This window comes from Rhynchophorus ferrugineus, unplaced genomic scaffold (assembly GCF_030347505.1).
Source record: "Rhynchophorus ferrugineus isolate W39M unplaced genomic scaffold, kcgeb_rfMv2 rfM2, whole genome shotgun sequence".
NCBI classification, from domain to species: Eukaryota; Metazoa; Arthropoda; class Insecta; order Coleoptera; family Curculionidae; genus Rhynchophorus; species Rhynchophorus ferrugineus.
The window spans coordinates 79,239,326-79,257,640 of NW_027472581.1; the positions used below are offsets into that span (position 1 = coordinate 79,239,326).

General features: G+C 28.0%; 3 protein-coding genes across 3 annotated transcripts; all 3 read left to right on the forward strand.

The window, feature by feature from the left end:
• The first annotated feature begins 318 nt into the window (after nucleotides 1–318).
• On the forward strand, nucleotides 319–2,041 carry LOC143190593 (uncharacterized). The gene is made up of 5 exons (XM_076394997.1): nucleotides 319–453; nucleotides 542–777; nucleotides 919–1,064; nucleotides 1,124–1,394; nucleotides 1,524–2,041. The coding sequence occupies exons 1-5, from the start codon at nucleotides 408–410 to the stop codon at nucleotides 1,770–1,772; spliced, it is 948 nt and encodes a 315-aa protein (XP_076251112.1). The 5' UTR covers nucleotides 319–407; the 3' UTR covers nucleotides 1,773–2,041.
• Nucleotides 2,042–7,119: 5,078 nt separating this feature from the next.
• Nucleotides 7,120–8,096, forward strand: LOC143191869 (TATA-box-binding protein-like). Its single transcript, XM_076397309.1, has 3 exons — nucleotides 7,120–7,259; nucleotides 7,319–7,589; nucleotides 7,719–8,096. The coding sequence occupies exons 1-3, from the start codon at nucleotides 7,135–7,137 to the stop codon at nucleotides 7,965–7,967; spliced, it is 645 nt and encodes a 214-aa protein (XP_076253424.1). The 5' UTR covers nucleotides 7,120–7,134; the 3' UTR covers nucleotides 7,968–8,096.
• Nucleotides 8,097–13,377: 5,281 nt separating this feature from the next.
• Nucleotides 13,378–14,817, forward strand: LOC143190594 (uncharacterized). Its single transcript, XM_076394998.1, has 4 exons — nucleotides 13,378–13,554; nucleotides 13,696–13,841; nucleotides 13,901–14,171; nucleotides 14,301–14,817. Exons 1-4 carry the CDS (start codon nucleotides 13,459–13,461, stop codon nucleotides 14,547–14,549), a joined length of 762 nt encoding a protein of 253 aa, XP_076251113.1. The 5' UTR covers nucleotides 13,378–13,458; the 3' UTR covers nucleotides 14,550–14,817.
• Nucleotides 14,818–18,315: the final 3,498 nt, after the last annotated feature.

Here is an 18,315-nt window from a genome sequence, read left to right on the forward strand (position 1 = left end):
TTTAAAAGTTTACTAAATATAAACAAATTTTCTTTATAATATTCAAGAATTACTTTAATTTTTTTTAAACATCGCTAAAGTATATTTTTATATATCTTTAAAAATTTTTTTTTATTATTTATTAAAATTTTTTAATTATTATAAATATTTTACCGATATCCCTAACTAGGCCTAAAGCTTACTATTGGACGTAGAAATCGGAGGGTGTAGGAGGAGGAGCAGGAGGAGGAGGAGGAGGGGGTAGGAGGAACCTATACCTATATATATATTGCCCCGAACGAACGAATTATAATCATTCATTTTCTAGAATCTGCCTGATGAAGATAAATATATAAACTTATATTTTTAAGTGAATTTAGTGTGTGTAAAGATTTTTAGAATTAAATAATATACATTCATATATCATAATGGATGAGTTGTTTCTTAGCCCTGGCTTTAGAATGCCCAGTCTTGGTAAGTATTATTTAAAATTAAAAATATTATAATCTAGATCAAATAATAAGTATTATTAAATTAAACTATCATTTACAATACTTTTTAGGTACGCCTTTATATCAACCAGAAGAAGATCAGCAAATTTTACCAAGTGCTTTGCAACAGCAGTCGCAGATACAGCCTGTTTCTAGTCAAATAACATCACCAGCACCAAGAGGAGGTCTAACACCGACTTTAGGTTTAGGAATGGACAATAGTATGTCATTGCCTTACACAAAATATGTCACAGACTTTGCCTTACCTATTTCGAAAATACATAGTGTAATGACGCCACAGACACCAGTGAGTAAACTAAATATATAGCTACGTTATGAAAATGGGCTTCTGTATTTTGTTAAATCGTTCATATATTATGATTATTATTACAAGATACCAAAGCAATCTTATTAAATTATACATATATATAAATTTTTATTATTACAGCAACATACTATAATGACACCAATGGTAAACTTAGGAGGATCAGAAGCCGGTGGTACTACACCTACTATAGAGGTCCCTACAATATCATCCCCTATGACCCCCATGACACCTCATTCAGTAGACCCTGGAATTGAACCTCAATTACAGTATGTGCAAATTACCTCATAAAGTTCATAGGTAACATTTCTAATTTTCTTTTTTCTAGGAACATCGTATCAACTGTAAACTTGGACTGCAAACTCGACCTGAAGAAAATAGCATTACATGCCAGAAACACGGAATACAATCCACAACGGTTCCCTGCTGTGATAATGCGAATAAAGGAACCAAGAACTACAGCCCTAATATTTAGCTCAGGGAAGATGGTATGCACAGGTGCAAAGAGCGAAGAAGACGCAAGGCTCTCGGGGAGAAAATTTGCCCGTATAATACAGAAACTCGGATTTCCCGCCAAATTCTTGGATTTTAAAATACAGGTGAATATTGTAGACAATAATAACATCAAAGGCTTTTCTTGATAGAGAATTTTAAAGAAATAATAAAATTTTCTTTCTAACTAAAACTTATTATTGAAAATAAAACTTTACAATGTGTTTCTGTTACAGAATATGGTAGGAAGTAGCGATGTCAATTTTCAGATCAGATTGGAAGGTCTGGCCTTAAAGCACGGCTCTTTCAGTTCCTACGAGCCGGAACTATTCCCTGGACTAATTTACCGTATGGTGAAACCTCGGATCGTATTATTGGTATTCCTCTCGGGTAAAGTGGTGTTAACTGGTGCTAAAAGGCGACATGAGATAAATGAGGCGTTCGACAACATCTATCCAATCTTGAAGAAGTTCAAGAAACAATGATTCATTCATTTTAATTATGATCATTAAACACTTAACTAATAGTATTGGGAAAAATTGTGATTACGACATTATTAGTGTTAAATATTTCAGACGGTTTCATTCTCTCGTGAGCCTTTACGATAATCTAAAATTCAAACAAAAATTAAATTATTTTGTCGATACCAAAGATAATACTTAATTGTAGTTAACTGTTGTATTTATCATAACAATATATTATTATAATTGTATATTAAATAAGTATCAAATATTTCCATCCAATAAATGTTGCTTTGTCAGTTTATTGTATTTATTTTTGTTATTATTAAGTAATTGTGTGATATGTTCCAAATAAAGCAGTAAATACCTTATGCGAATATAGTTTGCTTGGTATATCTTGGTTAAAATAACCAAATTTGATTGGTCGACTGTCTACGTAACGATCTGTGAACAAATATTCAAAATTTCAATATTTTGTTTGGAAATAATGTAAAAGAAATAGTGACAAATATACATAAGGCTTTATATATATCATAAGAAATCATAACTTACCATCCATCACCTAGACTATGTAGCGGACCCCGGGTTCTGAAGCTATTTTTCCTCATACAAGCTGCATTTTTCATTTCGCGCTCTATTGTAATACTTACTGTATAATTGTAATAATAAAATATTTTTAACAAAAAATTGAACTTCAAAAAGCAAATCTCACTAAAAGATAAATAATAATCTAACTTTTGTTATACTAACTAAATTCAAATAAACAAAAAAACGTATTTAACCTACCTACCACATATACTTTATATTCTACTATATTCACACAATTTAGCATAATACCTACCTAAACCTATTTATCTATTTATAATATTGTTTTAACTACTACCAACTGATCAGTTTGAAGTCGGTCCCGATCCCAAACAATACAAAAAGAATATACTTTTGTGAGATCCTTATTTATTATTAGAAATCGATTAATTTTTTTGTTAGAAATACTTTATATACTCTACTATATAACCTAATTTAGCTAATGCCTACCTAAACCTATTTATCTATATACAATATTAGTTTTACTACTACCAACTGATCAGTTTGAAGTCGGTGCCGATCCCAAACAATACAAAAATAATATACTTTTGTGAGATCCTTATTTATTATTAGAAATCGGTTAATTTTTTTTGTTAGAAATACTTTATATACTCTACTATATAACCTAATTTAGCTAATGCCTACCTAAACCTATTTATCTATATACAATATTAGTTTTACTACTACCAACTGATCAGTTTGAAGTCGGTGCCGATCCCAAACAATACAAAAATAATATACTTTTGTGAGATCCTTATTTATTATTAGAAATCGATTAATTTTTTTGTTAGAAATATTTTATATACTCTATTATATAACCCAATTTAGCTAATGCCTATCTAAACCTATTTATCTATTTATAATATTGTTTTAACTACTACCAACTGATTAGTTTGAAGTAGGTCCCGATCCCAAACAATACAAAAATAATATACTTTTGTGAGATCCTTATTTGTTATTAGAAATCGATTAATTTTTTTTGTTAGAAATATTTTATATACTCTACTATATAACCCAATTTAGCTAATGCCTACCTAAACCTATTTATCTATATACAATATTAATTTTACTACTACCAACTGATCAGTTTGAAGTGGGTGCCGATCCCAAACAATACAAAAATAATATACTTTTGTGAGATCCTTATTTATTATTAGAAATCGATTAATTTTTTTTGTTAGAATTATTTTATATACTCTACTATATAACCCAATTTAGCTAATGCCTACCTAAACCTATTTATCTATATACAATATTAGTTTTACTACTACCAACTGATCAGTTTGAAGTCGGTGCCGATCCCAAACAATACAAAAATAATATACTTTTGTGAGATCCTTATTTATTATTAGAAATCGATTAATTTTTTTTGTTAGAAATATTTTATATACTCTACTATATAACCCAATTTAGCTAATGCCTACCTAAACCTATTTATCTATATACAATATTAGTTTTACTACTACCAACTGATCAGTTTGAAGTAGGTCCCGATCCCAAACAATACAAAAATAATATACTTTTGTGAGATCCTTATTTGTTATTAGAAATCGATTAATTTTTTTTGTTAGAAATACTTTATATACTCTACTATATAACCTAATTTAGCTAATGCCTACCTAAACCTATTTATCTATTTACAATATTAGTTTAACTACTACCAACTGATCAGTTTGAAGTCGGTGCCGATCCCAAACAATACAAAAATACTATACTTTTGTGAGACCCTTATTTATTATTAGAAATCGATTAATTTTTTTTGTTAGAAATATTTTATATACTCTACTATATAACCCAATTTAGTTAATGCCTACCTAAACCTATTTATCTATTTACAATATTAGTTTTACTACTACCAACTGATCAGTTTGAAGTAGGTCCCGATCCCAAACAATACAAAAATAATATACTTTTGTGAGATCCTTATTTGTTATTAGAAATCGATTAATTTTTTTTGTTAGAAATACTTTATATACTCTACTATATAACCTAATTTAGCTAATGCCTACCTAAACCTATTTATCTATTTACAATATTAGTTTAACTACTACCAACTGATCAGTTTGAAGTCGGTGCCGATCCCAAACAATACAAAAATACTATACTTTTGTGAGACCCTTATTTATTATTAGAAATCGATTAATTTTTTTTGTTAGAAATATTTTATATACTCTACTATATAACCCAATTTAGCTAATGCCTACCTAAACCTATTTATCTATATACAATATTAGTTTTACTACTACCAACTGATCAGTTTGAAGTAGGTCCCGATCCCAAACAATACAAAAATAATATACTTTTGTGAGATCCTTATTTGTTATTTGAAATCGATTAATTTTTTTTGTTAGGAATACTTTATATACTCTACTATATAACCTAATTTAGCTAATGCCTGCCTAAACCTATTTATCTATTTACAATATTAGTTTAACTACTACCAACTGATCAGTTTGAAGTCGGTGCCGATCCCAAACAATACAAAAATACTATACTTTTGTGAGACCCTTATTTATTATTAGAAATCGATTAATTTTTTTTGTTAGAAATATTTTATATACTCTACTATATAACCCAATTTAGCTAATGCCTACCTAAACCTATTTATCTATATACAATATTAGTTTTACTACTACCAACTGATCAGTTTGAAGTCGGTGCCGATCCCAAACAATAAAAAATAATATACTTTTGTGACATATACACTAAAATATATTATGAAAAGATCAAAAATAATTTGTTGCTTGGCACCGACTTCAGAGTGATTATTAAGTTAGTTAAAATAATATTGTAAATAGATAAATCGGTTCAGGTAGGTAATAAGCTAAGAAGTGTGTATTTATTAGAACATAAAATACATGTAGTAAATAGGTTAAATAAATTTTCTGTTTATTTTTCTTTAGTTACTACAACAAATGTTATGAACATGATTCATCTTAAAAGCTTTTTTGTGTTTAATATCTAAATTTGATTATTTTTTAACTTTTGTGAGATCTTTATTTATTTTTGAGGTCGGTTAAAAATTTTTTGTTAGAAATACTTTATATACTCTACTATATTTATTCCCATACAATTTTTGCTACGCAACAAAAAGTAAGAGTAAAGCAACCCGCTCCGTCACTGTTTAATATACTTAAAATTTTTGTCGTCTTACCCAATAAATTAATTATTGCTGACTTTAAAGAAATGCAAAAAAATTGAACTGAATTTATAAATTAAATAAGGAATACCCTTGTGCTTACCTGAACTCGCCTGTTCTTTACTTATTTTATAAAAAAATATTCTTCTCTTTTTAGAGTTAGATATTTACTCAATAAATTATGCAGTTAATACTTTATTAAGTATTACAATGGGAAGACTAAGTAAAGGTGAACGAATATTTTTAAAATCTTCGTGGTCTTACATAATAAATGAATTACTGCTGAATTCATTGTTTTCTGAAAAATCGATTTTTTTTGAAAAAAGGAACTTTGTAAAATGCCATATCAAACGCTTTAATAGTTAAATAAATAAAAATCCAACATTAAATCAAAGCAGTACCGTTTATCGCCATTTTCTTTGAATAGTACTCTGCTGAGTTACCAAATCTAAAGGCAAGAACTATATATTGTACCAAATAGTAAAAAATGTACCTACTCTATAATTATTTTTATTTATAAATTTTTATTTTATAAATATTTTTAATAATTGTTATTTTAAAATAAATTACGTCCATAGAGTAAATAGCCTAACGGTATAGTATTTCAGCTTGCCCGGAGTATAGAGCACCGACAATATATAAGTAGTGGCGAAAGTACCCGAATCTCTGGATCACTATGATTTTTAATGTATTCTCAAGTAAATTTTAAAATTCAACACCAATTTTAAAAGTTTACTAAATATAAACAATTTTTTTTTATAATATTCAAGAATTACTTTAATTTTTTTTAAATATCGGTAAAGTATATTTTTATATTTCTTTAAAAATTTTTTTTTATTATTTATTAAAATTTTTTAATTATTATAAATATTTTACCGATATCCCTAACTAGGCCTAAAGCTTACTATTGGACGTAGAAATCGGAGGGTGTAGGAGGAGGAGCAGGAGGAGGAGGAGGAGGGGGTAGGAGGAACCTATACCTATATATATATTGCCCCCAACGAACGAATTATAATCATTCATTTTCTAGAATCTGCCTGATGAAGATAAATATATAAACTTATATTTTTAAGTGAATTTAGAGTGTGTAAAGATTTTTAGAATTAAATAATATAAATTCATATATCATAATGGATGAGTTGTTTCTTAGCCCTTGCTTTAGAATGCCTAGTCTTGGTAAGTATTATTTAAAATTAAAAATATTATAATCTAGATCAAATAATAAGTATTATTAAATTAAACTATCATTTACAATACTTTTTAGGTGCGCCTTTATATCAACCAGAAGAAGATCAGCAAATTTTACCAAGTGCTTTGCAACAGCAGTCGCAGATACAGCCTGTTTCTAGTCAAATAACATCACCAGCACCAAGAGGAGGTCTAACACCGACTTTAGGTTTAGGAATGGACAATAGTATGTCATTGCCTTACACAAAATATGTCACAGACTTTGCCTTACCTATTTCGAAAATACATAGTGTAATGACGCCACAGACACCAGTGAGTAAACTAAATATATAGCTACGTTATGAAAATGGGCTTCTGTATTTTGTTAAATCGTTCATATATTATGATTATTATTACAAGATACAAAAGCAATCTTATTAAATTATACATATGTATAAATTTTTATTATTACAGCAACATACTATAATATCACCAATGGTAAACTTAGGAGGATCAGAAGCCGGTGGTACTACACCTACTATAGAGGTCCCTACAATATCATCCCCTATGACCCCCATGACACCTCATTCAGTAGACCCTGGAATTGAACCTCAATTACAGTATGTGCAAATTACCTCATAAAGTTCATAGGTAACATTTCTAATTTTCTTTTTTCTAGGAACATCGTATCAACTGTAAACTTGGACTGCAAACTCGACCTGAAGAAAATAGCATTACATGCCAGAAACGCGGAATACAATCCACAACGGTTCCCTGCTGTGATAATGCGAATAAAGGAACCAAGAACTACAGCCCTAATATTTAGCTCAGGGAAGATGGTCTGCACAGGTGCAAAGAGCGAAGAAGACGCAAGGCTCTCGGGGAGAAAATTTGCCCGTATAATACAGAAACTCGGATTTCCCGCCAAATTCTTGGATTTTAAAATACAGGTGAATATTGTAGACAATAATAACATCAAAGGCTTTTCTTGATAGAGAATTTTAAAGAAATAATAAAATTTTCTTTCTAACTAAAACTTATTATTGAAAATAAAACTTTACAATGTGTTTCTGTTACAGAATATGGTAGGAAGTAGCGATGTCAATTTTCAGATCAGATTGGAAGGTCTGGCCTTAAAGCACGGCTCTTTCAGTTCCTACGAGCCGGAACTATTCCCTGGACTAATTTACCGTATGGTGAAACCTCGGATCGTATTATTGGTATTCTTCTCGCGTAAAGTGGTGTTAACTGGTGCTAAAAGGCGACATGAGATAAATGAGGCGTTCGACAACATCTATCCAATCTTGAAGAAGTTCAAGAAACAATGATTCCTTCATTTTAATTATGATCATTAAACACTTAACTAATAGTATTGGGAAAAATTGTGATTACGACATTATTAGTGTTAAATATTTCAGACGGTTTCATTCTCTCGTGAGCCTTTACGATAATCTAAAATTCAAACAAAAATTAAATTATTTTGTCGATACCAAAGATAATACTTAATTGTAGTTAACTGTTGTATTTATCATAACAATATATTATTATAATTGTATATTAAATAAGTATCAAATATTTCCTCCAATAAATGTTGCTTTGTCAGTTTATTGTATTTATTTTTGTTATTATTAAGTAATTGTGTGATATGTTCCAGATAAAGCAGTAAATACCTTATGCGAATATAGTTTGCTTGGTATATCTTGGTTAAAATAACCAAATTTGATTGGTCGACTGCCTACGTAACGATCTGTGAACAAATATTCAAAATTTCAATATTTTGTTTGGAAATAATGTAAAAGAAATAGTGACAAATATACATAAGGCTTTATATATATCATAAGAAATCATAACTTACCATCCATCACCTAGACTATGTAGCGGACCCCGGGTTCTGAAGCTATTTTTCCTCATACAAGCTGCATTTTTCATTTCGCGCTCTATTGTAATACTTACTGTATAATTGTAATAATAAAATATTTTTAACAAAAAATTGAACTTCAAAAAGCAAATCTCACTAAAAGATAAATAATAATCTAACTTTTGTTATACTAACTAAATTCAAATAAACAAAAAAACGTATTTAACCTACCTACCACATATACTTTATATTCTACTATATTCACACAATTTAGCATAATACCTACCTAAACCTATTTATCTATTTACAATATTAGTTTAACTACTACCAACTAATCAGTTTGAAGTCGGTGCCGATCCCAAACAATACAAAAATAATATACTTTTGTGAGATCCTTATTTATTATTAGAAATCGATTAATTTTTTTTGTTAGAAATATTTTATATACTCTTCTATATAACCGAATTTAGCTAATGCCTACCTAAACCTATTTATCTATTTACAATATTAGTTTTACTACTACCATCTGATCAGTTTGAAGTCGGTGCCGATCCCAAACAATACAAAAATAATATACTTTTGTGAGATCCTTATTTATTATTAGAAATCGATTAATTTTTTTTGTTAGAAATATTTTATATACTCTACTATATAACCCAATTTAGTTAATGCCTACCTAAACCTATTTATCTATTTACAATATTAGTTTTACTACTACCATCTGATCAGTTTGAAGTCGGTGCCGATCCCAAACAATACAAAAATAATATACTTTTGTGAGATCCTTATTTATTATTAGAAATCGATTAATTTTGTTTGTTAGAAATATTTTATATACTCTACTATATAACCCAATTTAGTTAATGCCTACCTAAACCTATTTATCTATTTACAATATTAGTTTTACTACTACCATCTGATCAGTTTGAAGTCGGTGCCGATCCCAAACAATACAAAAATAATATACTTTTGTGAGATCCTTATTTATTATTAGAAATCGATTAATTTTGTTTGTTAGAAATATTTTATATACTCTACTATATAACCCAATTTAGTTAATGCCTACCTAAACCTATTTATCTATTTACAATATTAGTTTTACTACTACCATCTGATCAGTTTGAAGTCGGTGCCGATCCCAAACAATACAAAAATAATATACTTTTGTGAGATCCTTATTTATTATTAGAAATCGATTAATTTTTTTTGTTAGAAATATTTTATATACTCTACTATATAACCCAATTTAGTTAATGCCTACCTAAACCTATTTATCTATTTACAATATTAGTTTAACTACTACCAACTGATCAGTTTGAAGTCGGTGCCGATCCCAAACAATACAAAAATAATATACTTTTGTGAGATCCTTATTTATTATTAGAAATCGATTAATTTTTTTTGTTAGAAATATTTTATATACTCTACTATATAACCCAATTTAGTTAATGCCTACCTAAACCTATTTATCTATTTACAATATTAGTTTTACTACTACCATCTGATCAGTTTGAAGTCGGTGCCGATCCCAAACAATACAAAAATAATATACTTTTGTGAGACCCTTATTTATTATTAGAAATCGATTAATTTTTTTTGTTAGAAATATTTTATATACTCTACTATATAACCCAATTTAGTTAATGCCTACCTAAACCTATTTATCTATTTACAATATTAGTTTTACTACTACCATCTGATCAGTTTGAAGTCGGTGCCGATCCCAAACAATACAAAAATAATATACTTTTGTGAGACCCTTATTTATTATTAGAAATCGATTAATTTTTTTTGTTAGAAATATTTTATATACTCTACTATATAACCCAATTTAGTTAATGCCTACCTAAACCTATTTATCTATTTACAATATTAGTTTTACTACTACCATCTGATCAGTTTGAAGTCGGTGCCGATCCCAAACAATACAAAAATAATATACTTTTGTGAGACCCTTATTTATTATTAGAAATCGATTAATTTTTTTTGTTAGAAATATTTTATATACTCTACTATATAACCCAATTTAGTTAATGCCTACCTAAACCTATTTATCTATTTACAATATTAGTTTTACTACTACCATCTGATCAGTTTGAAGTCGGTGCCGATCCCAAACAATACAAAAATAATATACTTTTGTGAGACCCTTATTTATTATTAGAAATCGATTAATTTTTTTTGTTAGAAATATTTTATATACTCTACTATATAACCCAATTTAGTTAATGCCTACCTAAACCTATTTATCTATTTACAATATTAGTTTTACTACTACCATCTGATCAGTTTGAAGTCGGTGCCGATCCCAAACAATACAAAAATAATATACTTTTGTGAGACCCTTATTTATTATTAGAAATCGATTAATTTTTTTTGTTAGAAATATTTTATATACTCTACTATATAACCCAATTTAGTTAATGCCTACCTAAACCTATTTATCTATTTACAATATTAGTTTTACTACTACCATCTGATCAGTTTGAAGTCGGTGCCGATCCCAAACAATACAAAAATAATATACTTTTGTGAGACCCTTATTTGTTATTAGAAATCGATTAATTTTTTTTGTTAGAAATACTTTATATACTCTACTATATAACCCAATTTAGCTAATGCCTACCTAAACCTATTCATCTATATACAATATTAGTTTTACTACTACCAACTGATCAGTTTGAAGTCGGTGCCGATCCCAAACAATACAAAAATAATATACTTTTGTGAGATCCTTATTTATTATTAGAAATCGATTAATTTTTTTTGTTAGAAATATTTTATATACTCTACTATATAACCCAATTTAGCTAATGCCTATCTAAACCTATTTATCTATTTATAATATTGTTTTAGCTACTACCAACTGATCAGTTTGAAGTCGGTCCCGATCCCAAACAATACAAAAATAATATACTTTTGTGAGATCCTTATTTATTATTAGAAATCGATTAATTTTTTTTGTTAGAAATCTTTATATACTCTACTATATAACCTAATTTAGCTAATGCCTACCTAAACCTATTTATCTATTTATAATAATGTTTTAACTACTACCAACTGATCAGTTTGAAGTCGGTGCCGATCCCAAACAATAAAAAATAATATACTTTTGTGACATATACACTAAGATATATTACGAAAAGATCAAAAATAATTTGTTGCTTGGCACCGACTTCACAGTGATTATTAAGTTAGTTAAAATAATATTGTAAATAGATAAATCGGTTCAGGTAGGTAATAAGCTAGGAAGTGTGTATTTATTAGAACATAAAATACATGTAGTAGATAGGTTAAATAAATTTTCTGTTTATTTTTCTTTAGTTACTACAACAAACGTTATGAACATGATTCATCTTAAAAGCTTTTTTGTGTTTAATATCTAAATTTGATTATTTTTTAACTTTTGTGAGATCTTTATTTATTTTTGAGGTCGGTTAAAAATTTTTTGTTAGAAATATTTTATATACTCTACTATATTCCCATACAATTTTTGCTAGTCAACAAAAAGTAAGAGTAAAGCAACCCGCTCCGTCACTGTTTAATATACTTAAAATTTTTGTCGTCTTACCCAATAAATTAATTATTGCTGACTTTAAAGAAATGCAAAAAAATTGAACTGAACTTATAAATTAAATAAGGAATACCTTTTTGCTTACCTGAACTCGCCTGTTCTTTACTTATTTTATAAAAAAATATTCTTCTCTTTTTAGAGTTAGATATTTACTCAATAAATTATGCAGTTAATACTTTATTAAGTATTACAATGGGAAGACTAAGTAAAGGTGAACGAATATTTTTAAAATCTTCGTGGTCTTACATAATAAATGAATTACTGCTGAATTCATTGTTTTCTGAAAAATTGATTTTTTTTGAAAAAAAGGAACTTTGTAAAATGCCATATCAAACGCTTTAATAGTTAAATAAATAAAAATCCAACATTAAATCAAAGCAGTACCGTTTATCGCCATTTTCTTTGAATAGTACTCTGCTGAGTTACCAAATCTAAAGGCAAGAAATATATATTGTACCAAATAGTAAAAAATGTACCTACTCTATAATTGTTTTTATTTATAAATTTTTATTTTATAAATATTTTTAATAATTGTTATTTTAAAATAAATTACGTCCATAGAGTAAATAGCCTAACGGTATAGTATTTCAGCTTGCCCGGAGTATAGAGCGCCGACAATATATAAGTAGTGGCGAAAGTACCCGAATCTCTGGATCACTATGATTTTTAATGTATTCTCAAGTAAATTTTAAAATTCAACACCAATTTTAAAAGTTTACTAAATATAAACAAATTTTCTTTATAATATTCAAGAATTACTTTAATTTTTTTTAAACATCGCTAAAGTATATTTTTATATATCTTTAAAAAATTTTTTTTATTATTTATTAAAATTTTTTAATTATTATAAATATTTTACCGATATCCCTAACTAGGCCTAAAGCTTACTATTGGACGTAGAAATCGGAGGGTGTAGGAGGAGGAGCAGGAGGAGGAGGAGGAGGGGGTAGGAGGAACCTATACCTATATATATATTGCCCCCAACGAACGAATTATAATCATTCATTTTCTAGAATCTGCCTGATGAAGATAAATATATAAACTTATATTTTTAAGTGAATTTAGAGTGTGTAAAGATTTTTAGAATTAAATAATATAAATTCATATATCATAATGGATGAGTTGTTTCTTAGCCCTTGCTTTAGAATGCCTAGTCTTGGTAAGTATTATTTAAAATTAAAAATATTATAATCTAGATCAAATAATAAGTATTATTAAATTAAACTATCATTTACAATACTTTTTAGGTACGCCTTTATATCAACCAGAAGAAGATCAGCAAATTTTACCAAGTGCTTTGCAACAGCAGTCGCAGATACAGACTGTTTCTAGTCAAATAACATCACCAGCACCAAGAGGAGGTCTAACACCGACTTTAGGTTTAGGAATGGACAATAGTATGTCATTGCCTTACACAAAATATGTCACAGACTTTGCCTTACCTATTTCGAAAATACATAGTGTAATGACGCCACAGACACCAGTGAGTAAACTAAATATATAGCTACGTTATGAAAATGGGCTTCTGTATTTTCTTAAATCGTTCATATATTATGATTATTAATACAAGATACCAAAGCAATCTTATTAAATTATACATATATATAAATTTTTATTATTACAGCAACATACTATAATGACACCAATGGTAAACTTAGGAGGATCAGAAGCCGGTGGTACTACACCTACTATAGAGGTCCCTACAATATCATCCCCTATGACCCCCATGACACCTCATTCAGTAGACCCTGGAATTGAACCTCAATTACAGTATGTGCAAATTACCTCATAAAGTTCATAGGTAACATATCTAATTTTCTTTTTTCTAGGAACATCGTATCAACTGTAAACTTGGACTGCAAACTCGACCTGAAGAAAATAGCATTACATGCCAGAAACACGGAATACAATCCACAACGGTTCCCTGCTGTGATAATGCGAATAAAGGAACCAAGAACTACAGCCCTAATATTTAGCTCAGGGAAGATGGTATGCACAGGTGCAAAGAGCGAAGAAGACGCAAGGCTCTCGGGGAGAAAATTTGCCCGTATAATACAGAAACTCGGATTTCCCGCCAAATTCTTGGATTTTAAAATACAGGTGAATATTGTAGACAATAATAACATCAAAGGCTTTTCTTGATAGAGAATTTTAAAGAAATAATAAAATTTTCTTTCTAACTAAAACTTATTATTGAAAATAAAACTTTACAATGTGTTTCTGTTACAGAATATGGTAGGAAGTAGCGATGTCAATTTTCAGATCAGATTGGAAGGTCTGGCCTTAAAGCACGGCTCTTTCAGTTCCTACGAGCCGGAACTATTCCCTGGACTAATTTACCGTATGGTGAAACCTCGGATCGTATTATTGGTATTCCTCTCGGGTAAAGTGGTGTTAACTGGTGCTAAAAGGCGACATGAGATAAATGAGGCGTTCGACAACATCTATCCAATCTTGAAGAAGTTCAAGAAACAATGATTCATTCATTTTAATTATGATCATTAAACACTTAACTAATAGTATTGGGAAAAATTGTGATTACGACATTATTAGTGTTAAATATTTCAGACGGTTTCATTCTCTCGTGAGCCTTTACGATAATCTAAAATTCAAACAAAAATTAAATTATTTTGTCGATACCAAAGATAATACTTAATTGTAGTTAACTGTTGTATTTATCATAACAATATATTATTATAATTGTATATTAAATAAGTATCAAATATTTCCATCCAATAAATGTTGCTTTGTCAGTTTATTGTATTTATTTTTGTTATTATTAAGTAATTGTGTGATATGTTCCAAATAAAGCAGTAAATACCTTATGCGAATATAGTTTGCTTGGTATATCTTGGTTAAAATAACCAAATTTGATTGGTCGACTGTCTACGTAACGATCTGTGAACAAATATTCAAAATTTCAATATTTTGTTTGGAAATAATGTAAAAGAAATAGTGACAAATATACATAAGGCTTTATATATATCATAAGAAATCATAACTTACCATCCATCACCTAGACTATGTAGCGGACCCCGGGTTCTGAAGCTATTTTTCCTCATACAAGCTGCATTTTTCATTTCGCGCTCTATTGTAATACTTACTGTATAATTGTAATAATAAAATATTTTTAACAAAAAATTGAACTTCAAAAAGCAAATCTCACTAAAAGATAAATAATAATCTAACTTTTGTTATACTAACTAAATTCAAATAAACAAAAAAACGTATTTAACCTACCTACCACATATACTTTATATTCTACTATATTCACACAATTTAGCATAATACCTACCTAAACCTATTTATCTATTTACAATATTAGTTTAACTACTACCAACTAATCAGTTTGAAGTCGGTGCCGATCCCAAACAATACAAAAATAATATACTTTTGTGAGATCCTTATTTATTATTAGAAATCTATTAATTTTTTTTGTTAGAAATACTTTATATACTCTACTATATAAACTAATTTAGCTAATGCCTACCTAAACCTTTTTATCTATATACAATATTAGTTTAACTACTACCAACTGATCAGTTTGAAGTCGGTGCCGATCCCAAACAATACAAAAATAATATACTTTTGTGAGATCCTTATTTATTATTAGAAATCGATTAATTTTTTTTGTTAGAAATATTTTATATACTCTACTATATAACCCAATTTAGTTAATGCCTACCTAAACCTATTTATCTATATACAATATTAGTTTTACTACTACCAACTGATCAGTTTGAAGTCGGTGCCGATCCCAAACAATACAAAAATAATATACTTTTGTGAGATCCTTATTTATTTTTAGAAATCGATTAATTTTTTTGTTAGAAATATTTTATATACTCTACTATATAACCCAATTTAGCTAATGCCTATCTAAACCTATTTATCTATTTATAATATTGTTTTAACTACTACCAACTGATTAGTTTGAAGTAGGTCCCGATCCCAAACAATACAAAAATAATATACTTTTGTGAGATCCTTATTTATTATTAGAAATCGATTAATTTTTTTTGGTAGAAATACTTTATATACTCTACTATATAACCTAATTTAACTAATGCCTACCTAAACCTATTTATCTATTTACAATATTAGCTTAACTACTACCAACTGATCAGTTTGAAGTCGGTCCCGATCCCAAACAATAAAAAAATAATATACTTTTGTGAGATCCTTATTTATTATTAGAAATCGATTAATTTTTTTTGTTAGAAATACTTTATATACTCTACTATATAACCCAATTTAGCTAATGCCTACCTAAACCTATTTATCTATATACAATATTAGTTTTACTACTACCAACTGATCAGTTTGAAGTCGGTGCCGATCCCAAACAATACAAAAATAATATACTTTTGTGAGATCCTTATTTATTATTAGAAATCGATTAATTTTTTTTGTTAGAAATATTTTATATACTCTACTATATAACCCAATTTAGTTAATGCCTACCTAAACCTATTTATCTATTTACAATATTAGTTTAACTACTACCAACTAATCAGTTTGAAGTCGGTGCCGATCCCAAACAATACAAAAATAATATACTTTTGTGAGATCCTTATTTATTATTAGAAATCGATTAATTTTTTTTGTTAGAAATATTTTATATACTCTACTATATAACCCAATTTAGTTAATGCCTACCTAAACCTATTTATCTATTTACAATATTAGTTTAACTACTACCAACTGATCAGTTTGAAGACGGTGCCGATCCCAAACAATACAAAAATAATATACTTTTGTGAGATAATTATTTATTATTAGAAATCGATTAATTTTTTTTGTTAGAAATATTTTATATACTCTACTATATAACCCAATTTAGCTAATGCCTACCTAAACCTATTGATCTATTTATAATATTGTTTTAACTACTACAAACTGATCAGTTTGAAGTCGGTCCCGATCCCAAACAATACAAAAATAATATAATTTTGTGAGATCCTTATTTGTTATTAGAAATCGATTAATTTTTTTTGTTAGAAATATTTTATATACTCTACTATATAACCCAATTTAGCTAATGCCTATCTAAACCTATTTATCTATTTATAATATTGTTTTAACTACTACCAACTGATTAGTTTGAAGTAGGTCCCTCTATCCCAAACAATACAAAAATAATATACTTTTGTGAGATCCTTATTTATTATTAGACATCGATTAATTTTTTTTGTTAGAAATACTTTATATACTCTACTATATAACCTAATTTAGCTAATGCCTACATAAACCTATTTATCTATTTACAATATTAGTTTAACTACTACCAACTGATCAGTTTGAAGTCGGTGCCGATCCCAAACAATACAAAAACAATATACTTTTGTGAGATCCTTATTTATTATTAGAAATCGATTAATTTTTTTTGTTAGAAATACTTTATATACTCTACTATATAACCTAATTTAGCTAATGCCTACATAAACCTATTTATCTATTTACAATATTAGTTTAACTACTACCAACTGATTAGTTTGAAGTCGGTCCCGATCCCAAACAATACAAAAATAATATACTTTTGTGAGACCCTTATTTATTATTAGAAATCGATTAATTTTTTTGTTAGAAATACTTTATATACTCTACTATATAACCTAATTTAGCTAATGCCTACATAAACCTATTTATCTATTTACAATATTAGTTTAACTACTACCAACTGATCAGTTTGAAGTCAGTGCCGATCCCAAACAATACAAAAACAATATACTTTTGTGAGATCCTTATTTATTATTAGAAATCGATTAATCTTTTTTGTTAGAAATACTTTATATACTCTACTATATAACCTAATTTAGCTAATGCCTACATAAACCTATTTATCTATTTACAATATTAGTTTAACTACTACCAACTGATCAGTTTGAAGTCGGTGCCGATCCCAAACAATACAAAAACAATATACTTTTGTGAGATCCTTATTTATTATTAGAAATCGATTAATTTTTTTGTTAGAAATATTTCATATACTCTACTATATAACCCAATTTAGCTAATGCCTACCTAAACCTATTTATCTATTTACAATATTAGTTTAACTACTACCAACTGATCAGTTTGAAGTCGGTGCCGATCCCAAACAATACAAAAACAATATACTTTTGTGAGATCCTTATTTATTATTAGAAATCGATTAATTTTTTTTGTTAGAAATACTTTATATACTCTACTATATAACCTAATTTAGCTAATGCCTACATAAACCTATTTATCTATTTACAAT